The following is a 25,256-nucleotide window of genomic DNA, read 5'->3' as shown; positions in this document are numbered from 1 at the left end:
ACTAACAATTTTGTACGAACCATAATATAATAGTTAAAAATTATATAAGCCAATGTTGCAAAAGCAATTATCTCAATATCCATAATTAATGTACATTTTTAGGAGTTTGAGAATCAAAATTTATTTTTATTTACCTTGATTTTGAATTCGTATCTAGCATAATCCACATTCTTCAAGTATAAACATCTTATCAAGCGTATTAGACGCTTACAATCTCCTTGTCTAGAAAATTGGGAAAAAATAACTTCTTGATAATAATAATAATAATAATATAACATAATTTATATTGAAATAAACTTCATTGTAAGTATAATATTCCAATATCTCTTTAATATTTTATTTAATATGTCTCAAACTTCAATGAACAACTATCGTGTGAAACTTTATATCTATTTATACCAAAATGCATAAAAATAAAAAATACAATCCATATCAATTAGCTAAACTCAAACTAAAAAAATGAGTGGATTTCAACATGTTCCGAATTAGAAAAATTAATCTAACTTCAATTAAAACAAAAAATTGAGTTCATAAAAAGCCGAAAATCTAAATTTTAGTTAGAGTTAACAATCAAAACGATAACACCTAGGAACATATACTAAAAAGAATACAAATATACAAAATCTTTATTTTAGTCATTTTGAAAAATAAATAAATAAAAAAGAAAACATGGATAAGGTAGCGAGAGGTATGGAATCTGGATAACGACAGAAATGGAATTTCATCTCTGAAAGATGAAACTATAACAACAATTGTTTAATAAAAATAAAACAACAGCACAATTGAGAAAGCCAAAAATTGAGTTCATATAAAGCCGAAAATCTAAATTTTAGTTAAGAGTTAGCAATTGAAACGATAACACCTAACAACATATACTAAAAAAGAATATAAATTTACAAAATCTTTATTTTAGTCATTTTGAAAAAAAAAGACAAATAAAAAAGAAAACATGGATAAGGTAGCGAGAGGTATGGAACCTGGGTAACGACAGAAATGGAATTTCATCTCTGAAAAATGAAACTATAACAACTATTGTTTAATAAAAAAAACAACAACACAATTGAGAACAAAAATAACTACAACATATGAAAAAAATCGAATAATTACCTTGAGAAACATAAGAATTTCTTGTAATTTTTGACACTTTTGTGTTTTCCGGTTTTAGTTGTTCATGCATCTTCTATTTCTGTCGGATTTCTTCAATTGAAGCTATCAGTTTGGAAAAAAAAAGACAAATAAAAAAGAAAACATGGATAAGATAGCGAGAGGTATAGAACCTGGGTAACAACAGAAATGAATCTGAAAGATGAAACTATAACAACTATTGTTTAATAAAAATAAACCAACAACATAATTGAGAACAAAATAACTACAACATATGAAAAAAATCGAATATTTACCTTCAGAAATATAATACTCCATCTGTTCTATAATATTTGTCTTTTAAGGTTAAAGCACACGAATTAAGAAATGCAATTAATGTTAACTAAAAGACTTTGTTATCCTTGTATTAATTGCATCCATTAATTAATTTTTATATATTCCTAAAGTAAAAAGACAACTTAAATAGGGGGTATATTTGGTAAAACATCAATTAATGTACATTGATTGTATCAAAACGTCAAACATTATGGAACAAAAAAATTTCTCTAGAAAGACAAATATTATGGAACGGAGGGAGTACCATCTATCGTGACCAATGAATATAATGGTGGAATACTATCTATCATGCTTTATATAGAAATTTATTTGTGACTTTTGGATTTCCTTTGCTTTGTGTTTTTTCATCTTCCCGTAACTCTTGCTTTCTTTTATTATTTTCATTAATAGGCTAGTAATTATTTAATATATTATAAATATAAATTTATTATTTTTAATTAATTAAATATTTATTTTTAATTAATTAAATATTTTTAATCTGATTTTTTACTACGTTGACAACTCATCAAAAAGACTTCCAAAACACTTCTTCTCATTTCTCTCTGCTTCCGTAATTATATATAGTATAGATATAGATGTCTTGTTAGTCTCTCAACTTGTTTAAATAACATATTGGCCACTTAATTTATTTAAAGTGACTTATTGACCCCCTTAACTTGCTTACAAAGATCTTAGTTCATTATTGTAAATCTTTAAAACAAATTAACTTTCTATTTTGTACATCTTTATGGTGTTTTTATAGATTTTAGGGACTTAATAATGACACTTTAAATAAGTTTAGAAGGCTAATGGGAGACTATGTAAGTTCAAGAGACCAATTAGGTTTTTTGAACAAGTTAAAGGGGCAAATGATGTATTGAGCTTTTATTATATACGGATAAGGTGCCAACATATGCCTATAGTTTTTAGGGAAGTATTAATTTAGGCTATACATACTGGCTTAAAGTTAAAAAAAAAAGAGAATCAATTAAACCTCGATAACGAAAGTTATGTCAATTGTACATGGAGAACACGCCATTCATATTACCACGTTAAGTTATGTCAATTGTATATGGAGAAAGAAATCAAAATTTAACGGAATAATATAAATGACATGTCACATTTCGTTATCCAGACCTAAATTGATACTTTTTTTAAACGTTAAACCTATATTAGTATTAGTTTGTACGTGAAGTCCATATTAATATCTTTTAAAAAAAACCTTAGACCTATTTTAGTAGCTTATTATTTTATTATATTATGTATAGGTAGAGGCCTTACTTGGAACTGGAGTCTTCAAGAGAGCTTTTATCCCACCACAACCACTATGTCCATTTATGAGTATGTTTTCCATCTACTTATATTTTTCCTTTCCTTTTTAGGCAAAACATAAATAATCACTAAAAATATTGGAACACAAATTTAAAGGAAGTTGCCATCACATTTTCACCATTTTATCAAAGACGTATATTCTCTTGGGATTTATCAAAAAAAGAAAAAGTTTAATATATACATGTACGCAATAAAATGGTTTAATATAGGGTGTTGTTATACCTAGCCTCAAATTCCTACCCTTAACCCCGTAAAAGGACGAAAATACTCTTTCATGGGTTAAGGGTAGGAAAATGCTATTTTTTTTGCTCTCCCGACACGTGAGCGTGAGGCTATCACGCCCGACCAGTGGTCGGGCGTGATAGCCCCACGCCTCACCTTGTGGTCTGTTGTAGCATGTCAGAAACGACCGAAGCTCTCCTCCCAGCATCCGTGAGGCAACATGTCCTAGAAAACTAGGAATCACGGAACCATCAACGGGGCCCCCATCCACCGGTTTACTAACAATCCAGCTCTCGTCCTCACTAGCTTTGGGACGTTTGCTGGTCCCTGAAATATAAAATTATATTAAAATTATACTAAAATTATAAAATTATACTAAAATTATATTAAATTATACTAAAACTATACTAAAATTATACTAAAACTATTAAATTATACTTAAATTATACTAAAATTATATTAAATTATACTAAAACTATACTAAAATTATATTAAAATTATACTAAAATTATACTGAAGTTATAAAATTATACTAAAATTATACTAAACTATAAAATTATACTAAAGTTATAAAATTATACTCAAATATACCTGCACTCGCAAAGCGACCTCCTCTGCACTGGGTCGGCTGTCTAACCGGGGTCGGCTACTCATCGACATCCTCATCGACATCCTCATCCTCGCGATCACGTGCAGCTATAGACTGTCGCAACACCTGGGCTAGCACATCCAAGTAGTCCTCCACAGAATCGCTATCAGGTTCTCTGTCATCAAAATCTGTCGCCCCCTTTGATCCACGAATATCGGGCTGATCCACAATCGGATCCCTCCGCACCTGCTCCGTCGCAGCCCCTCTCCGCCTACGACCAGATATATCAATACCACGCAATCTCGTATGTCGTGGTGTATCATTCTCGTCGTTCATATCTAGACGACGAGCAGATGACGGAATGGATTTCCCCCCGATAGTAGGCCGCTCTATCTACAAAAAATTATACTAAATTAATCTAAAATTGTAACATATAAATTATAAATTACACTAAATTAATTTAAATGTAACTACAGTAAAACCTCTATATAGGAATACACTTGAGACCGAGCTATTTGTATAACAATTGAGAGGTTATTACTAAATAGAGTTTGATATAATAAAATTTCTCAACACATAAATTTTAAATTTTTATCATAGGCATGCATGATTTATATATAATGTATAACAATAGACATTAATGGAACAAATTAAATATTTAGAATTTCAATTTAGAGTTCAGATTTTCAATATATAGATAATTGGAAGAGTTTTATGGGAAAAATGTAAACATCAATGATAATACTAAATATTTATAATTTCAAGTTAATTTGTTTCCAACTCATAGATAATTTTAATAGTTTTTTTAAATATTTTATAATTTAGTTTGAATTCTTAATATATATATATATACACATATAAATGTATAATTATTACTATATAGAGGCATAGTTTCTAAAGGTGGGACTTGAAAAGTGTATAACAAATAACGTTTGGAAGGTTATTCCTATTTATAACTGGCCCAAGTTGGGACCGAGTTTTTTTATAACAAAATAGAGGTTATTCCTATATAGAGTATTCCTATATAGAGTATTCCTATATAGAGGTTTTACTGTATATTTAAAAAAAAAAACCTTAAGGAGTATGAACATCATGCCGGAACCACAGGTCGGACGTATGAACATCACGCCCGACCAGTGGTGCGGGCGTATGAACATCACGCCCGACCAGTGGTGCGGGCGTGATAGCCAAACGCCCGACCCGACCAGTGGTTAGGGCGTATGAACATCACGCCCGACCTATGGTTCAGGCGTTTGGCTATCACGCCCGCACCACTGGTCGGGCGTGATGTTCATACGCCGGAACCACTGGTCGGGCGTGATGTTCATACGCCCGACTGCGATTCCGACGTATTTTAAATTTCACCCACAGATTCAAATCACAAGCTTAAATCAAAAAACGAAAACCGTAAATCGTACCATTTTGGCTTTCCCTTTTCGTCCTCCGTCACGATCCATGATTTGGTTCAAAAACTAGTCCGAATTTGATCGAAAAGTGTATAGGATATTTGAGAGGTTTTGTCTTTTTTCAATTTTTGGGTAAATGGTAGTTCGGTCAATTCCCGAGGCTAGGGGTAAGAATTTATGGCTTGGTAAAGTAATTCACTTAATATATCAGAGATTCTATCTACTTGTTTAAATTATTTGATTGCAAAGATGTACTATTAGCATTTTAACTTACTTAAAAATATTTTATCAGCATGCTAAGTCCGTACAATAGAAATTTAAACACGTTAAAATATATATTACTTTAAAGAAATTTAGAATACTAATAGATGATTGTAACCACTTTAAATAGTCAATAGTTAAGTAGATTTTGTCAAGGAAAAATTGAACTAAAACTTAAGTTCACAGTAAAAGTCTAAAGAATAGTTTTATTATTATTTCTGACAGTTTTAAGCAAGTTTAGAGAGTTAATAAATCGTTATAAATAAATTTAAATGGCTAATGAGATATCTCCAAAATTCAATTGATGCATCAGATAATCTGTATATAATTTATTATGATACATAATACAACTTTGGTGCAATATATAATTATTTTCACCATTGTAACAAAAAAAAAATCATCCAATTATGGAGAAAATTAGATATCAAATAATTAGTACCGTAAAGGAAAATAACCCTACATTGATCTAAAAGGAAAGGATAAATGTTATCATGATTATATCAATTAATATTACATGAAATATCTTTATTGCAAAAGGAAAATGACCATACATACAAAGAGCACATTTACATATCATACAAGCAAGTTGTTTTATTCAATTTTGATATTATATACCAGAATTTATGACAACTTACAAATTATTACATACATACACAAACATAAAGCCAGAAACAATTACTCAAGGTTAACCCGATTAACATATGTTGAAAAGCACATATTTTTTTTTGGATAAAGCATCACCGACGGGATGTTCTGTTGCAGATTCTATTAGTGAAGCCACATCCTTATAGATTCTTAAGAAACTTTTGACGAACATTATACATTTAGACGGAAATATCCGTCTATAAGTTTAATTTTATTTATTTCTCCTCAGAGTGAGAGATCCATGACTCCCGATCACCCGAGCCTTGATTATCAGCATATAATTGGAATATAATCAGTCTGATACTTGACTTCCCAGAGCTTAAAATTTTTGTTGTAAAAATCATAGTAAGCACCCCATAGTCTTATATTTTGGTATGCCATTGCTGCCTTAACATATGGGTAGCTCTGTAAGTTTACCAACGAGAAATTCACTGCCTCCTGTATTCAAATTATAATTGGATGTCAATCAGTCATTTCAACCAAAACTTTAAATCGATAGTTAAGTTTAATAATAACTTTTATTATAATCCCGAACGTTTTATAATTTTAGTTTAATTTGGAAAAAATGAAGGGAGGACAAATAGTGTTTATTACACTTTCACATATCTTGCATTGTTCAGTGTAGTCCAGATCTCCATGTTCTGCCAGAACTTTGGCCTTTGCAGGTAAACCAATCTTCACCCAATCATCTATGAAATCACTGTGCACATCAACAATTTTTGGCAGTTATGCACCAGACGTTTTATTATATCGAAATTGTTGAATGATAAAATTATTTGATAAATAATAAAAAAATAAAAATAAAGTATTGGATTTAATGATATGAAAAGGTTTTAATTGAGATATTCGTGTCTCAATCTTATAGTTTCGTGCAAACACGAGTATATATGTATTAATAAAATAAAATAAAATTTTATTAATTATTTCACTAAAATATTATATTATGCATATGTAGAAGACTTACTTGGAAGTGGAACCATCCTCAGGAAGATTCATAAGAGCTTTTATCCCACCACAACCACTATGTCCAATTATCAGGATGTTTTCCACCTACAAATGTCTTTCCTACTTAGCGATATCACAAATAAACACCGAAAATATTGAACAACATAAAACTTGTATCACTTGAAACAAGTTCATGGAATTTAAAGAATTAATGTAACCATTAATGGCTTTAAACATGTTTAGAAGTCGATATAGCATTATAAGTAAGTTGAGAAATCGGACTAGAACCTCTTAAATATTAAGTCTAATAAAATTATAATTATACTAGTGATGATGGTTACCTTTAATTCACTAACTGCATATTCGATGGTTGCTCCAACTCCAGAATACCTTAACTGCCATGTACACCAACAATTACATGTTATCAATAAATTATTACCATAATTATAATATTAATCAACAATTAATAATTAATAATTAAATTAACCTGGTTAAAGGGCGGAACCATATTAGCAATATTTCGAACGATAAAAGCTTCACCAGGTTCAAAGCAGAGGACATTAGATGGACTAACTCTCGAGTCCGAGCATGAAAATACCAGAAACTGTACCATAATCACTTCTAATTATATATCTTAATACTTTTAATTATCATTCTAATTAATTTTTTAATTATGTAGTACCTTTGGATGCTGCCCTTCTGTCACACTAGGGCTGCAAAAAATTAATAAAAATGTCATTATAAAGAAACTAGCACTTTTTTAGACAACTACAGAGGGGTATGTATATATTCAACCGTATTAAAATTAATATAATGAAATCATCATACTTATATATGTTGTTAATGAAGTTACAGAATCCTCTTCTAATCCTTTCAATTGGATCGAAAGGACATTCCTCCGATCCTCGGAACTTTAGCACATCAATCAGCTTCTCAATTTTAGCTTCTATTGTCTTCTCCGACTCTTCCTCTTTCCTGCATCCAACAATTTTAATTTATTATATTTATATTAAAACTTGAATTTTTTTTTTTTTTTTTTTTAATGTATGTATTGAACTCTTACCCATTGAGAAGCTTCTTGAATTCTTGAATAATCATCTGCTCCGGTGATTGCTTAGCCATTATATATATATATATGCTCTTCTTAATTAGCTTTCTGATATAATTCAATAGATTTATTATACAAAATACAAATTAATTAAGTAAATGAGAAAAGTAGAGAGAAAGAAACCGAGAAATGTAAGAGATCAAACTCAAACCTTAATTGATAATTAGTTGAGTTGCATATGTCTAATGTAAGAAAGTTAAGCCCTTATTTATAGTTTCTTTTTGGTGTCCTTAAAACATTAATTTATTAACGTGAACAACAACTAAAATGCACTTAATTATATGATAAGTACGTACCTAATAATTCCAAGATTCATAATGTATATCTATCCAAAAACAAAATGGTCCTTCGTATATTCTAATTCTATATATGTAATGTAAGACTCTCATTTTGGCTCCATGCATATTACTACAACAATGTTTAAAACATGTGTTTGCTTCATCATTAACAAATGCTTCATGCTTATCACCACCAAATATGTTGTTTTTTTCCTAGTTAAATTACTAGATAGGTAATTAACCATTCCATCAGAGTTCGAATTCTGAAAATGTGAATGCTGTTGTAAAAGTTGCTAGGTGCTAGTCGAGCCAATAAGACCTCCAAAAATTAATCGCATGTGTATTTTTTTATCTTTTAAATTTATATTAAATAAATATTATATAAACAAATTTAAAATATAAATTATACTATCTAAAAATAATAATAATAAATATTATATAATGATGTCTCGCCAATTTGACGGGAAAAGGCACTGAGTATTGCATACTACCTACTGATAACTTGTATTATTTTTTACTAATTGTAATTTATAAATTGAACCGATTTAAACCCGTTTCAGCGGATTTTTTCCGCCTAAACCGGTTTATTTTTCCGTCTAACCCGACTTGTCCGATTTAACTCGATTTGAATGGAAAAAAATCGGACTCCCGACTTATGCCGACCAGTTATACAAAATTGAGTCGTGTAAAAATCACTGATATATCGGCTAATTAGTCACCGACTTGACTGACTTTTACAACATTGGTTGTGATTAATATATAGGTTTGGTGGGAGAGATTTTCTTCTCAATTGGCTCGAATTTGAATTAATATGAACTATCGGTTTAACATACTAGATAGTTAAACAAAAAAAAAAAATGATCCCTACATATTTTCTCTCTTGATGGAGAAATATATATATGAGGATACTTATCCAATAAATTTAAAAGAATTACTATTTTTTTTAGTTTGTCCGATTTTTCGATTCGAGACACCGTTTAGATGAACCATCTAGAACTTAAATTCGAGATCTAGAAAGAATTATTAATTAAAAAAATGTGTTATATAATTTATATTTTTCAATCGCGCCAACCCAATATGAATAAACTCATTTTTGACAAGATTAATAAACTTAGATACAATGCACCATCATTAATTAATTGTTTATTTTCTTTTCTTAGTTACCAAAAAAATTAATTGTTTAATTCGGGAAATATAATGAACAAAATAAAAAGTATTCTATAAAAATATTAATTTATGGACAAATTAATAAAATATTAATTTATCAATAAATTAATAGTCTCATATAAGATAATAATTTTACGGATCCAAATATATTCATTTATATAGGTTTTAGTGTATAGTCATCACTCTAATGGATCATATTATAAATAATATTTTAATTATCTTATTTATCCAATGACCTCTCCTCTATAACAAGATTTTTTTTATTGTTTGATTTTTAATCAATAAACCTAAATTTCCAATTAGTAAAATAAGCTTCCATTTTCAGTTTTCAAAACCCCTTAATTATTTCATCCCAAATTGCCCTCATTTGTTTTTGGATTTCAAAAACAATAAAATAAAATAAAATATTAACATCGTCTCCAAAATTTGTAAAAACTCCATTCTAAAATAAATCTCTCATATCTTCCTCGCTTCTTATCATTCATCTTTTTTCTTACCGGTATTGCTCCCCTCGGGAATTTCTAGTTCCGCCGCTTTCTCTAGCCAAAACTGTGTTGTTTTAGGGTGTGTAAGTTTGCACTCCGAAGGGAAAGTCGGTGACGAGAAATTGTATTATATGACTAGAGAATCACATTCATTCATATCGTAAAGTCAACAATTTATTATCGTATATAATCAATAATATATTAATACTTTTATAATTAGTTATAGTCAATATATATTTGAATGCCTTAAACTATCGACATGAAATTATTGACTGAGACGTAAAATAAGATTTGTGAGTAGGTTCCTTGTTGGGGTTGTAAAGGTGCAGTAAGACAAAATGGATAGGGTGGACTTATTGTTTTATTGTCCGTCCGTAGAATATCTCTAAGAGTTTACCTTGGATCAACCATTGGAATGTAGAATCATGGAACATGTGCCACAAATGCTTATTTTTCTCTAAATATGCTTTTATTTATTTATTGTTCTTTTCTGAAAATACCTAATAATCAAAATTAAATTAGGTTGTGGCATATATATGTTGGATAATATTTCATTTATTAATTAGTCCCCTGGAAATGAACTGAATATTCAAATGGAGAGCTGCTGCTGGCCGTGATTGATCGTCAGTTGTCTCTTTCCTGGTTGTTCGCTTTCTCTTCCGGGCATGTTTGAGAGGCATTTTCTGTTGTACTTGACAATGATGACTATATAAGTTTCTCTGTTATGTTTAACCATAATCTGATGGAGAGAGAAAAAGCCTGTTGATTTTAACCCTAAAGAAATTTATAAATCCAACGGAATTAAAGAAAATTCTCAATTTGGGTTACAAACCCTAATTTTGTTCTTCAAATAAGAAATCTGAGATTTTGATTTACAAAAAATGTTTCTCTAACAAAGAAAAAGGTGAATTTATACTCCCTAAATTATAACAGCAAAATTAGTTAAAATCTCACAGTTAAAAAGAATAAAAGACAAGAAAATAGGATTTAAAAGTAAAATTACAATTAAATAAAACTCGAATGATCAAAACGGAAATAAATCCAAGGGAATAGAGGGACTGGAGAGCATAAATGATGTGAGAAAGGAGTAAGAAAGAAAAAGAGAGAGAGCAGAAGAAGACTAGCTTCCTTAACTCATGCTCATGCCTTAGTTTTCATCCTTGTCCAGTTTTGACTTCCTTAAGCCATGCAAATTCCTTAAGACTTCAACTCCTGTTTTCAATCAAATGGATATACGGATCATTTCCCCTTCTTAAGGAACTTGGCCCCAAGCCATTTGTTTGGTAAGGAAAGGGAGGATCAAGTTTAAACGAATTTAAATCTTTCATAATGAATGAAGGGGAAATCTTGCCCAAAAAAAAGTGTCACATGGTATGCATTTGGGCTTAACTTCTTCAAAACTTTGAACATACCACATTTTTAGGGTTGAAGCTTGCTACTCGATGCACTTTCTAGTCTTTCCTTGCTCAAATATATCATCACTTCATTCCCCCCTACTTCGAACTGTACCTCCATACGGTGCTCATCCACTTTGGCCTTCAATTTGGCATTCTTCTTCTTAAGTCTAACGATAACTTCACCCATGCACTTGTTGAATCTCTTAGGCTAACTTTTTGGTGGTCACATTGTTCTTGTTTCCTTTTGGAATATTCACCGAATCAAGCATGCAGTTAAGGACTTTGATATACACAAGTTCAAAGGGTGACTTCTTTCAATACACGAATGAGTGACTCCATTATATGAGAACTTCGCTTGTGCAACCGCAAAATCCCATGTCTTCGGCTTCTCCCTACAAAGACTCATTAACACCCAAAGTCTGATTTACCACTTTCATTATATCGTCGACCTGGAGATGGATGGTGGTACTAAACTTCAAGGATGAACCGAATAGATCCCAAAGTGTTCTCCAAAAGTGACTAAGGAATTTAGTGTCATAATCGAAGAAAATACTTTCCGGAACCCCATATAGCTGTACAGTCTCCTAAAAGAAAAGCTTGGAAATAGACGAAGCATTTCAACATAGAAGAAAGTGCGTCATTTTAGAAATTCGATCAACCACTACATCGATAGAGTCCATTCCATTTTGAGTTCTTGTAAGCCCCAACATTAAATTCATAGAAAGGTCCTTCCAAATAGTTTTTTGGAACCAATAATGGCATATAAAGACTTGTATTTTGAGCATGCCATTTAGTAGTTGACACACATAACACCTCTTTACTAAGTAATAACTTACATCTCTCCTCACCTTAGACCAATAATACCGAGAACTAGATGCATAAAAAGTATTGTCCTTACCAAAATGCCTAGATAAGCTTCCTCCACACAAGTCCCGAATTGCTCTTTCACGGATGGAAGTACAAGAAATTTTAATTTCCTGTCATCAAATACCTATCACACAAATAGTAGTTAGTAGTCGCCCTCACCTCCTTGATTGGAACACTTCACTCATAGACTTAAAGTCTGAATCTTCTTTATAGTCATTCCTCAAGTGTTCAAATGACTAACGTCAAGAGCTATTGTCTTTAACAAGTTCACCCTTCTATTCAAAACATATGCTACCTGGTTTTGTTGACTGGTTTTGTGAATAATTTTATAAGGGAACTTATCCATAAAAGGAGACCACCTAGCATGTATGGTACTCTAGAGTTACTTTTGACTTCCCAAATACTTTAAGGCTTGGTGATCTGTATACAAGATGAATGAATACCTAATGATGTCTTTAATAATGAACAACACTTTTAATTAGTCTGTAGACCACCTCAATTAATAACAAATAGTCAAGGAGGGGCCAGAATCCCCGTCTCCTCTTTGATGCTTAAGTTAGTAAAGTACTTTGAAGAAAGTGATAATTTGAAAGCAATATGAAAGTGGGAGAATGGATGTGTATGTACCTTGTGTCATATCTCTGAGCCTATTTATAGAGATTTTTTTTATGTACCTAAAGTGTTATGTACTTTCCATATGCAAGCTTCTGATTGGATTGGGCTATGCTCATTTCCACGTGTAGGCTTCTCAGTGGATTCAACCTCATTTTCCTTTTCATCATTCCCTAATATACGACGTGCTTTATGGAAAGGAAGTGTATCTTTGAGATCCGAATCATCCATTGATCCACATGTCCAGTTAGTTAAGCTGGTTAAGCTGTCATCTGAAGTCCTCCATTGTTGCAGGTTGTAGCTTTTTAGCTTGATTTAGCGTAGGCCCATGATGTAAGCCCATTTTACTGATTTGGTTGGGCCTATTTATATCATGCTATATCAGATCTCCCCCCCCCCACCCCCATTTGCATTTTTTAAAAGCTCTTTAGGGTTTTCCCACCTAAAGAAATGAAGCTATTTTCATATTAACGTTTTTGCTAGTTCACACGTGAACTGTCTTTTCATAGCCTGCCATTACTACGCTAGACTTTGAGATAATAAAAAAGTCCTTAGAGCGATAATTGCGAACCATACATTAGCACCACAATGGAAAATAACAATATATTGATCTAAAAGGAAGGGATATATATATTATCATGATTATATCCATTATATCCATTACTATGACATGAAATACCTTTATTGTAAAAGGAAAATGACCATACATACAAATAGCACATTTACATATCATACAAGCAAGTTGTTTTATTTAATTCTGATATTATATACCAGAATTTATGAGAACTTACAAATTATTACATACATACACAAACATAGAGCCAGAAATAGAAACAATTTCTCGGGGTTAACCGATGAACATATGTTGAAAAGTACGTATTTTTTTGGATCAAGCATCACCGACAGGTAATTCTGTCGCAGATTCTATCAATGAAGCCACATCCTTATAGATTCTTAAGAAACTTTGACGAAAATTATACATTTACGATGGAAATATCCGTCGATAAGTTTATTATTTTTTTTATTTCTCCTCAGGGCAAGAGATCCATGACTCCCGGTCACCCGAGCCTTGATTATCAGCATATAATTGGAATATAATCAGTCTGATACTTGACTTCCCAGAGCTTAAAATTTTTGTTGTAAAAATCATAGTAAGCACCCCATAGTCTTATATTTTGGTATGCCATTGCTGCCTTAACATATGGGTAGCTCTGTAAGTTTACCAGTGAGAAATTCACTGCCTCCTGCATTCAAATTATAATTGGATGTCAATCAGTCATTTCAACCAAAAGTTTAAATCGATAGTTAAATTTAATAATAACTTCTCTAAAATTTTATAATTTTAGTTTAATTTGGAAAAAAAAATGAAGGGATGACAGATAGTGTTTATTACACTTTCACATATCTTGCATTGTTCACTGAAGTCCAGATCGCCATGTTCTGCCAAAACTTTGGCCTTTGCAGGTAAACCAATCTTCACCCAATCATCTATGAAATCACTGTGCACATCAATAATTTTGGCAATTATGCACAAATTGTCTGAATGATAAAATTGTTTGATAAATAATAAAAAATAAAAACAAAGTATTGGATTTAATGACATGAAAGTTTTAATGATATTCGTATCTCAATCTTATAGTTTCGTGCAATCACCATTATACCTCTTATATATGTATTAATAAATTATGTTTTATTAATTATTTCACTAACATATTATATTATGCATATGTAGAAGCCTTACTTGGAAGTGGAACCATCCTCAGGAAGATTCATAAGAGCTTTTATACCACCGCAACCACTGTGTCCAATTATCAGGATGTTCTCGACCTACAAAAGTCTTTTCTATTTAGCGATAACACAAATGAATATCGAAAATAGTGGACAAGATAAAATTTGTATCACTTGAAACAAGTGCACAGATTAAAAGAATTACTGTAACCATTTCACATGGTCAATAATGGCTTTAAACAAGAATTACTGTAACCATTTCAAGACAAATATGAGAACCTCTTATATATTAAGTCTAATAAAATTATAATTATACTAGTGATGATGGTCACCTTTAATTCACTAACTGCATATTCGATGGTTGCTCCAACTCCAGAATACCTTAACTGCCATATACACCAACAATTACATATTATCAATAAATTATTACCATAGTTATAATATTAATCAACAATTAATAATTAATAATTAAATTAACCTGGTTAAAGGGCGGAACCATATTAGCAATATTTCGAACGATAAAAGCTTCACCAGGTTGAAAGCAGAGGACATTAGATGGACTAACTCTTGAGTCCGAGCACGAAAATACCAGAAACTGTACCATAATCACTTCTAATTATTATCTTAATCATTCATTTCATTTCTAATTAACTTTTTAATTATGTGCTACCTTTGGATGCTGCCCTTCTGTCACTATAGGGCTGCAACAAATTAATAAAAATGTCATTATAGAGAAACAAGCACTTTTTTAGACAACTACAGAAGGCTACGGATATATGAAGCCGTATTAAAATGTAATAAAATCATCGTACTCATATATGTTGTTAATGAAGTAACAAAATCCTCTTCTAATCCTTTCAATTGGATCGAAAGGATATTCCTCCAATCCCCGGAACCTTAGCACATCAATCAGCTTCTCAATTTTAGCTTCTACAACTGCCTTTTCCGACTCTTCCTCTTTTCTGCATCCAACAAATTTAATTTATTATATTTATATTAAACCTTGAATTTCTAACTTTTTTTAAATGTATGTATTGAACTCTTACCCATTGAGAAGCTTCTTGAATTCTTCAATAATCATCTGCTCTGATGATTGCTTAGCCATTATATATATATATATATATATATATATATATATATATATATATATATATATATATGCTCTTCTTAATTAGCTTTCTGATATAATTCAATAGATTTATTATACAAAATACAAATTAATTAAGTAAATGAGAAAAGTAGAGAGAAAGAAACCGAGAAATGTAAGAGACCAAACTCAAACCTTAATTGATAATTAGTTGAGATGTATATGTCTAATGTAAGAAATTTAAGCCCTTATTTATAGTTTCTTTTTGGTGTTCTTAAAAAATTAATTTATTGGGAACCTTATTAACGTGAAAAACAACTAAAATGCACTTAATTATAGGCTTAATATATCATTTATCCTTGAAATTGTCCAAAAAACTTTATTGGTTCCATGAACTTTCGAAATGTCTCAATAGCATCCAGAACTTGCATAAAATATTCAGTTAACCTCCTGAACTTGCATAAAATGTAATCAATTAATCATTCGGTTGGAAAAAAAAAGTAAATTAAATGCGGAAGATATATTGCATACGTCTTTAAAAAAGTAAAACGATCAAGGTCGGGGTATACAATTCTAATATTAGAGAAGACAATTTTTATAGTTGAGCAAGTAATAACTTCATTTTTAATCTATTTTATGAATTATGTTATAACAATATAAGACGTGTACGATACATATTCTACATTTAACTTTTTTTTTTGCAACCAAGTGATTAATTGATTACATTTTACGCAAGTTCGGGAGGGCTAAATGAACATTTCATGCAAATTCAGGAGCTATCAACACACTTTAAAAGATCAGGAGGCCAATCAAATATTTTGGACAAGTTCAAGGGAAAAATGTTATATTAAGCCCTTAATTATATGATAAGTACGTCCTAATTATTTCAAGATTCTTCATGTATATCTATCCAAAAACAAAATGATTCTTCAATATATTCTAATTCTATATATGTAGACTCTCACTTTGGGTCCATGCATATTACTACAACAATGTTTAAAACATGTGTTTGCTTCATGATTAATAAATGGTTCATGCTTATCACCACCAAATATATAGTTTAGGTAGTTAAGTTTTTATATTAGGTAATTAATCATTCAATTAGAGTTCGAATTATGAGAATGAGAATGCAATTGTACTGCTTTATATGTTTGGTGGGAGAGATTTTCTTATCGAGAGTGACCTATTCGCTCGAATCTGAATTATAGTTTATACTATCGACTTAAGATACCAGATGGTATAGAAAAATACATAGGAGTATACTTATCCGATAAATTAAATGCGTTCAAAAACTTGCTTGGCTTATAGTGTGGGTAAGGCCCATGAGGAGCTCAGGTGCAAAAATCCTTTGGTCGCCGGGGTTCCCTCAAACTCTATCCGTGGCCAATTGCGGATCTAGAGCCTCTCCTAGTATCACGGTTTCGTCACTGTTAAAAAATCATTTTATCCCCTTAGTCGATATGCCCCTTTAGTTTTGCAATTGTTAAAAAACACTTCTCCGTTAATGATTAATTCTGTTTTTGTGTCCAAAATTCTAATAAATTGCTTTAAAATGATTAAATTTGAATTGGATGCGAATAAGACATGAATTAATTTGGCCAAAAGCATACCCAATAAATGTAGAAATATTTGATAATTACAACATATATTCTCACTCTAATGATGAATCATATTATAAAGAAAAAACATAAAAATAAACCTTCTGGTTATATCTATTTGGCTTAAAGTACTTTTTGACCCTTGATCTATCCAAAATGTGTGCATTTGGCCTCTGACCTATTATTTGGTCATATTTGGCCCCTAACCTATCAAATTAGATAAAATCCAACCCATATTGAATGAAAAATTAAATGTGTTGAAAAATTAACGGCAGTAACCAATACAAAAATGACATATGACACATAAATAAAATTAATTTTCACTTTATTGGAACACTAGAAAAGTTTTTAGGATTTTTTTTACTGTGTAAAATAGTTACTATTGTCATCTCTAGTTGAAAATTAATTTTATTTATGTGTCATGTGTCGTTTTTGTATTGGTGATTGCTGATAATTTTCTAACAAAGTTAATTTTCCATTCAATATGGGTTGAATTTTATCTAATTTGATAGGTCATGGGCCAAATGTGATCAAATAATAGATCAGGGGCCAAATGCACAAATTTTGGATAGGTCAAGGGCCAAAAGGTGCTTTAAACCTATCTATTTTTAATTGCACTCTCGTGATTTAAAAATTTACAAAATGGTAAATTGAGATTCATTCCGTTAGCAAACACCTACCAAATTGACTAACGGTGTTAAAAGTCAAAGGAAAAAGAGTTAATTTTGTCTTTATATTTATTTATTGGGTAAATTCCAAAAAAAAACCCTGTGGTTTGATGTTGTTCCAAAAAAACCCTTGTGGTTTGTTATTACAAAAAAAAAGGACTGTGGTTTGCACCGTTACCCGAAAAACGGAAATGGGCTTAACGGTGTTAATTTGCTGACGTGGCACAGGGGTAGAGTTGGAAATTCGAATTTTTTTTTTATTTTTTCTCTCTCCTCTTCTTCTCCTTCCTCCTTCTCCTTCTTCTTCTCCTCCTTCTTCTTCTTCCTTCTTCTCCTCCTCCTCCTTCTTCTCCTCATTCTTCTTCCTTCTTCTTCTCATTCTTCCTTATTCTTCTTCCCCCTCCTTCTTCTTCTTCTTCTTCTTCTTCTTCCTCCTCCTCATTCTTCTTCTACTTCTTTTTTTTAAAAAAAAGTTTTGGAAATTTCCAGATTTCTGGAAATTTTCCAGAAATCTGGAAAATTCCAGATTTCTGGAAAATTTCCAGAAATTTGGAAATTTCCAGACAGAAATCAAAAGGAAACAAATAAAAAAAACTTTAGAAATATACTACTTGCCAAAAACCTAAACATTTTTTTTATCAATATGCCTTACAAAACCAACATAATTAATAAACAAAAGAAAAAGGCCAATAATATACCATAATCTTTTCCGCCTAAACTCTCATTCTCTGTCAATTCCTTCCGAAAAAGCGCACCTTGTTCGACCCTACGGAATCGCCATTCTCTTTCACGGGAAGGGAAGGATACTTTTCTTATTTTTTGAAAATTCTCCGGTGCTTACAATCTCTCTAAATTTTTCTTATTGACGGTATGTGAAATCCTATCCAAATTAATGGCCTTCATGTTCTTGATCATCGCTTTTCTTTTATCGATTTCAAGTTTATTTTTTCCGGTGGGAAGAATTGAAGCTTTAGGATTATTCCCAGACTTTGATTTGTTTGGTTAATTTCTTTTTTCCTTCTTATTTTTTGTCTCCAGTTCAATTTTATAAATCAGTGGATGTATTAAGATATAAGAAACCGTTATTTTAGGTTATACTATTACTGTTGTTTCCTTTTTTCCTCTAATGAAATTCACGAGAATCAGCTCTTTTTGGTGGACACGTAGGTTTTGTTTTCATTTTTTTTTAATTATTATAGAGGTCTATTTGTAAAGTGGTTCTTTGTATGAATTACGGACCGAAGAGATTGACAAAAAAGAAAGAGAAGATTTCTCCTGAAATCTGGAAATTTTCCAGATTTCCGACGGAAATTTCCAGATTTCCGTCGGAAATCTGGAATTCTGGAAAAAATTTCGAAACTTAAAAAAAAGAAAAAAAAAGGTAGAAGAAGAAGGAAGAAGGAAGAAGAAGAAGAAGAAGAAGAAGGAGGAGGAGAGAAGAAGAAGAAGGAGAAGGAGGAAGAAGAAGGAGAAGAAGGAGAAGAAGAGGAGAGAGAAAAAATAAAAAAAAATCGAATTTCCAACTCTACCTCTGTGCCACGTCAGCAAATTAACGGTGTTAAGCCCATTTCTGTTTTTCGGGTAACGGCGCAAACCACAGTCCTTTTTTGTAATAATAAACCACAAGAGTTTTTTTGGAACAACATCAAACCACAGAGGTTTTTTTTTGGAATTTACCCTTATTTATTTTATAAATTAATCTCATTATTATCTAATTATCACAAACAAACCCCAAAATAAAAAATAAAATTAAATAAACTATCTTTCTCTCTCCTCCTTATTAATTTCTCTCTCTAAAATCAATTGAATTTTTCTCTCTAAAATACAGAAAAATCCCTTATTTGGTAAATACGGCAACAATTTGATTGCCGTTAGCAGCAAGAGTCTCGTCCCTTATTTTATCAATTTTAAGATAAGCCCAAACATCAATTGATTTAGGGTAATTAATTTATTAGTCTCTATATTTTGACAAAACACACTGTTTAGTCTCTGTATTTTTAAAAACACACGGTAAGGTCCCTAAACTTTTTCTCGGTGAACTGTTTAGTATTTTCGCCTGTTTGTTAGATTTTTTACCTTTCATGAATTCGGAAATAACTAAATTACCATTTACTATTTATCAGTCAAAAGCAATTCACATCTCTAAGTCTTTCTCTCACAACTTGCACTCACAAAAAAATGGAGAAAAGATTGAATCCCTAACTCATAATCGAATCACTCATGCTCACTCTTCCTGTTTGAATTGAAGGTAGAAATCGACTCAAATCTCTCTCGCTAACTCTTCTTGCTCAAATTGAAGGTGGAAACACATTACATTTTTATTTTAAATAGATTTTGACTCAAATCCAAATTGACTAACAGAATCTTCATGAGAGTCTAACGGTAGGGACTAAATAGTTCACCGAGAAAAGCGTTAGGGACGAAACAATTCATCGAGAAAAAGTTTAGAGACCTTATCATGTATTTTTGAAAATACAAGAACTAAACAGTATGTTTTGTCAAAATATAAGGATTAATAAATTAATTATCCATTGATTTATAACATCTGTCAGGATTACTTAAAAATTAATTAATTAATGAAATAAACGGAAACTGTTTTATGTTGACCCAAAGAAGCAACAAGAATAATCAAAATGGAGGCGCACAGGAAATCTCAGGTGGAAAAATTGGATAAGAAGTTTTGACGAGGAAGAAAGGGCAAAATAAGGTGAACCTGCAAGTTGAAGAAGGACTTTACCTTTTTTTTTTTAAAACAAGGAGTTTTTATTTTCCATGGAAGAACATTGTATAAAGACAGAAATCAAAAAGTCCAAAAAGAAAACTGAAATGATGACATTATAGTAAATTCTTCATATCCGAAATTCTTAATTTACCATCAGAGATCATCACATGTATAGAGAAGATGAAATTCTGATTTTAGAGTGAGAAATTAACAAAGAGGAAGAAGAAGAAAAATAAAAAATTGAAGCAAATGGAGAAAATGGTGTATTTGATTTTTATTTTTTATTTTGGAGGTTGTTTGTGATAATTAGATAATAAAGGGGTTAATTTATAAAATAAATAAATATAAGGATCAAATTAACTTTTTTTCCCTTTAACTTTTAACACTGTTAGTCAATTTGGTATGTGTTTGCTAACGGAATGAACTTCAAGGTACCATTTTACAAACTTTTAAACCACATATTTATTGATCAATAACAGGTGTAACCACAATGTTTATTTTTGTAATTTTTCCTATTATAAATAATATTTTAATTATTTTATATATCCAACAACCTCTTTTGTTTCGTTTGATTTTTAATCAGTATACCCAAATTTCCAATAAGTAGAATAAGGCTCCATTTTCAGTTTTCTACGCCCTTAATTATTTCATCCCAAAATTGTCATCATTATTTTTAGATTTGAAAAACAAAATAGAAATGAAATATTAACATTCTAAAATAAATCCTAATATCTTCTCTCCTCTCATCGTTCTGTTTTTTTGTTACCGGTGTTGTTCCTTTAGGAATTTCTAGATCTGTCACCTTCTTTTAGAGGTGGTAAAAGTACACACTACACAAAATCGATATGTAATTTTAATGTTTGAGTTTAGCTTAGTAGGTAATTTGTAATTTTTGGGCTGACACGAAATTGATATGCAAATTTTTAGGTTCGGTTAGGGTTGATAAGCTAACCCGAAAATGATACGAATGTTTAAAATTATTTTTATATTCTCTCGTGTTTTTGTATGACAATTTATTAATAAAGATAATAAAATTATAATTATTACTTGAAAATATGATTTGAACCTTCTAAGTTGTTATAAACACTTACATGACCCTCTAATATGATGATATTATCAGATTTTTAGATGGTTAGTGTTAACATATTAATCTAAAAATGACATAAATTATTTAAAAATAGTACCATATCCTCTAATATTTTTAAAAGTTATCATTAATGTATATGCATAACAAAATTACATATAACCCAAAAACACAACACGAAATCGACACTAACCCGAACAGGTTAACACGACTATGACACGAAAAGTTTTTGGGTTGGGTTTGAGTTTTCTCTTTTTAACAGGAACCCGAAATGACACTACTCGAACACGGTAATTTCCAGATCTACTTTTCTAGCCTACAATATGTTGTTTTAGGGCGTGTAAGTTTGCATTCCAAGAGTACGGAGAAGTCTGTGACGTGGAATTATATTATATGACTGGAGCATCATGTCATTCATATATCAAGCCAATAATTTACTATCATACTAATATTTAATCAATAAAATATGAATACTTTGTAAATATATTTTTTGGTGAAAATACTTTGTAAATATATTTGAATGCCTTAAACTATCGGGCATGAACTTATTGACTAAGAAGTATATATAATAAGGTTTCTGGGTGACTATAGGTTGTTTGTTTGGGTTGTAAAGGTGTAGTGAGACAAAATGGATAGGGTGAAGTTATTGTTTTATTGTCCGTCTATAGAATATCTCTAAGAGTTTATCTTGGATCAACCATTGGAATGTAGAATCATGAAACATGTGCCACCAAATGCTTATTTTTGTTTAAATATGCTTATTTATTGCTCTTTTCTGAAAATACCTTATAATCCAAATTAGGTTGTGGCAAATATTTTTTTTTGTTACAAAAAGTCTACCCACGGGGCAAACCACAGATTTCGACAAGTGGAATTTACAGGTAACCTACCAATGAGGGTTAAATTTTGACGGAGTGGAGAATCAAACCTCAAACCTGTCAAGCAGAGATTCAACGCCTTACCACTCGGACCAACCCTCATTAGCTATGGCATATATATATATAGGATAATATTTTTTTTATTAAAGGCCCGTCGGTCGAACTGAACTGAATACTCAAATGGAGAGTTGTTACTAGCCGTGACTGATCGTCGATGGGTTGTCTCTTTACTAGTTGTTCGCTTCTCTTCCGGCCATGTTTGAGAGGCATTATCTGTTGTATTGACTATATGAGTTTCTGTGCTATGTTTAACCATAATCTGATGGAGAGAGGAAAAGCCTGTTAATTTTAACCGTAAAGAAATTTATAAGTCCAGCTTGAAGGAATTAAAGAAAATTCTCAATTTGGATTACAAACCCTAATTCTATTCTTCAAACAAAATATTGCAATTTTGATTCATTTTTTCTAACAAAGATATATGTGAATTTATACTCCCTAAATTATAAGAGCAAAATTAGCTAAAATCCACACTTAAAAAGCATAAAAGACAAGAAAATAGAATATAAAAGTAAATTTACAATTAAATAAAATTAGAATGACCAAAAGAGAAATAAACCCAAGGGAATAGAGGGACTAGTTAGCATAAATGGAATGAAAAAAGAGTAAGAAATACAAGCAAAAAAAAAAAACATAAGACTAGCTTCCTTAACTCATGCTCATGTTTTAGTTTTCATCTTCCTTAAGCCATGCACATTCCTTAAGACTTCAATTCCTATTTTTAATTAATATTCTTCCCTTTTTTAAAGGAACTTAACCCCAAATCATTTGTTTGATAAGAAAGGGGTGCATCACGTTTAAACGAACTTAATTTTTTTTATAATGAATGAAAGAGAACTTTCCCTTAAAAAAGTGCCACATGGTATGGATTCGGGCTCAACTTCTTCACAACCTTGAACGTACCACATTTTTGGAGTCAAAGCTTGTCACTCGATGCACTTTCTAGTCTTTCCTTGCTCAGATATAAAGCATCACTTCACCCCCCCCCCCCCCCCCCCCCCACACACACACACTTCGAATTGTACCTCCTTATGGTGCTCATCCACTTTGGCCTTCAAATTGTCATTCTTCTTCTTAAGTCTAGCTCTAACTTCCCCATACACTTGTTGAATCTCTTAGGCTAACTTTTTGGCGGTCACATTATTCTTGTTTCCCTTTGGAATATTCATCAAATCAAGCATGCAGTTAAGGACTATGGTATACACAAGTTCAAAGGGGTGACTTCTTTTGATACATGAATATGTGACTCCATTATAAGAGAATTTGCTTGTGCAACCGCAAAATCCTATGTCTTCAGCTTCTCCCTACAAAGACTCCTCAAGAGGTCACCCAAAGTTCGATTTACAACTTCCGTTTGGCCTTCGGCCTGGGGATGGATGGTGGTAATAAACTTCAAGGATGAGCCGATTAGATCCCAAAGTGTTCTCTACAAGTGGCTAAGGAATTTAGTGTCACGATTGAAGAAAATACTTTTCGGAACCCCATGTAGCCGTACAATCTCCTGAAAGAAAAGCTTAGAAATAGATGAAGCATTTCAACATGGAAGAAAGTGCGCCATTTTAGAAAGTCGATCAACCACTACAACAATAGAGTCCATTCCCTTTTGAGTTCGTAAGCCCCAATATTAAATCCATAGAAAGGTCCTTCCAAATGGTTTTTGGAACCGATAATGGCATATAGAGACCAGTATTTTGAGCATGCCATTTAGCAGTTGACACACATAACACCTCTCTACTAAGTAAGAAGCTACATATTTCCTCATATTAGGCCAATAATACCGAGAACTATAGGCATAAAAAGTCTTGTCCCTACTAAAATGTGCAGATAAGATTCCCCCACGCAAGTCCCGGGTTGCTCTTTCATGGATGGAAGTACAAGAAAGTTTAATTCCCTTTCATCAAATACTTATAGACTTTTCTGACCCTAATGATGAATGCAGGTTACATGTGCTTGATATGTTGCAGATGGAGCTTAAAGTTGACTATTTTCCAATCTAAGCCTAGCGCACCCTAATGACTAACAAACGATAATGAAGGATTCATTTACAACTGGTTTATATCATACAACAATTGTCTATAGGACACCAAACCCCAACAATATACCCCATTTTGTTTAGAAACTCAAGCAAAATATGTCACATGAGGATGAGTACAATTTTTTTTCAAAGTAGAATGGAAGCTGTTGAAAATTTGTGGAATGAAACAGATGAACAAATAGATCAATATTTCTTACAACAAGCAACACAATCATCTGTACTAACACATCGTAGAAAATGTGTTGATCGAAATTGTGTAGAATGTGCACAATGATTATATGAGGACTATTTTGTTGATGAAGCAGTATACAATGAGCACTTGCTCCGTAGAAGGTTTTGAATGAGTAAGCCGTTGTTCTTACGTATAGTGGAGGCACTAGGGAACCACACATAATATTTCCAACAAAGGGTAGATGCAGCAAGAAAAAAAGGATTATCTCCACTTCAAAAATGCAAAGTGGCTCTTCGCATGCTTGCTTATGGAGAGGCTGCTGATCGGGAAGATGAGTACATCAGAATCACTAAGTACACGCCTTTAAAAAATTTAGAAATTTTTTATCATTTTATTATTGAGGTGTTCGGAGCAATCTATATGAGGAAGCCTAATGCTGCTGATGTCAATCGCTTATTTAAAATGCATGAGAAAACCCATGGGTTTCCTAGGAT

At 31.4% G+C, this 25,256-nt stretch overlaps 2 protein-coding genes across 3 annotated transcripts; both read right to left on the bottom strand.

Annotated features, from left to right (window-relative positions):
• Positions 1-5,739: 5,739 nt before the first annotated feature.
• LOC136235154 (carbonic anhydrase 2-like) lies at positions 5,740-8,097 on the bottom strand. 2 transcript variants are annotated; one of them, XM_066024806.1, is made up of 9 exons: positions 8,079-8,097; positions 7,883-7,975; positions 7,648-7,794; positions 7,502-7,532; positions 7,307-7,423; positions 7,161-7,214; positions 6,839-6,924; positions 6,469-6,574; positions 5,740-6,312 (listed from the first exon to the last, which is right to left on the bottom strand). In XM_066024806.1, the coding sequence occupies exons 2-9, from the start codon at positions 7,939-7,941 to the stop codon at positions 6,145-6,147; spliced, it is 768 nt and encodes a 255-aa protein (XP_065880878.1). In that variant the 5' UTR covers positions 7,942-7,975; positions 8,079-8,097; the 3' UTR covers positions 5,740-6,144. The 2 variants fall into 2 exon arrangements, with proteins under 2 accessions (XP_065880878.1, XP_065880803.1); XM_066024731.1 differs by lacking the exon at positions 8,079-8,097 and having other exon boundaries at positions 7,883-8,072.
• Positions 8,098-13,692: 5,595 nt separating this feature from the next.
• On the bottom strand, positions 13,693-15,140 carry LOC136235083 (carbonic anhydrase, chloroplastic-like). Its single transcript, XM_066024630.1, has 6 exons — positions 15,132-15,140; positions 14,940-15,056; positions 14,794-14,847; positions 14,475-14,560; positions 14,127-14,232; positions 13,693-13,977 (listed from the first exon to the last, which is right to left on the bottom strand). The coding sequence occupies exons 2-6, from the start codon at positions 14,958-14,960 to the stop codon at positions 13,810-13,812; spliced, it is 435 nt and encodes a 144-aa protein (XP_065880702.1). The 5' UTR covers positions 14,961-15,056; positions 15,132-15,140; the 3' UTR covers positions 13,693-13,809.
• Positions 15,141-25,256: the final 10,116 nt, after the last annotated feature.

The sequence above is a fragment of the Euphorbia lathyris genome, chromosome 1 (assembly GCF_963576675.1).
Source record: "Euphorbia lathyris chromosome 1, ddEupLath1.1, whole genome shotgun sequence".
In the NCBI taxonomy this organism is placed as follows: Eukaryota; Viridiplantae; Streptophyta; class Magnoliopsida; order Malpighiales; family Euphorbiaceae; genus Euphorbia; species Euphorbia lathyris.
This window is presented reverse-complemented; position numbering and strand designations above follow the sequence as displayed.

Coding starts and splice junctions, on each gene's coding strand:
- LOC136235083 (XM_066024630.1), bottom strand. CDS start 14,960: ATGGTTCCGCCCTTTAACCAG. Junction 14,561..14,793: donor ATGCAGTTAGTGAATTAAAG/GTGACCATCATC, acceptor AGACTTTTGTAG/GTCGAGAACATCCTGATAAT. Junction 14,233..14,474: donor GAGGATGGTTCCACTTCCAA/GTAAGGCTTCTA, acceptor TGATGTGCACAG/TGATTTCATAGATGATTGGG.
- LOC136235154 (XM_066024806.1), bottom strand. CDS start 7,941: ATGGCTAAGCAATCACCGGAGCAGATGATTATTCAAGAATTCAAGAAG. Junction 7,795..7,882: donor TTCAAGAAGCTTCTCAATGG/GTAAGAGTTCAA, acceptor TGTTGGATGCAG/GAAAGAGGAAGAGTCGGAGA. Junction 6,925..7,160: donor ATGCAGTTAGTGAATTAAAG/GTAACCATCATC, acceptor AGACATTTGTAG/GTGGAAAACATCCTGATAAT.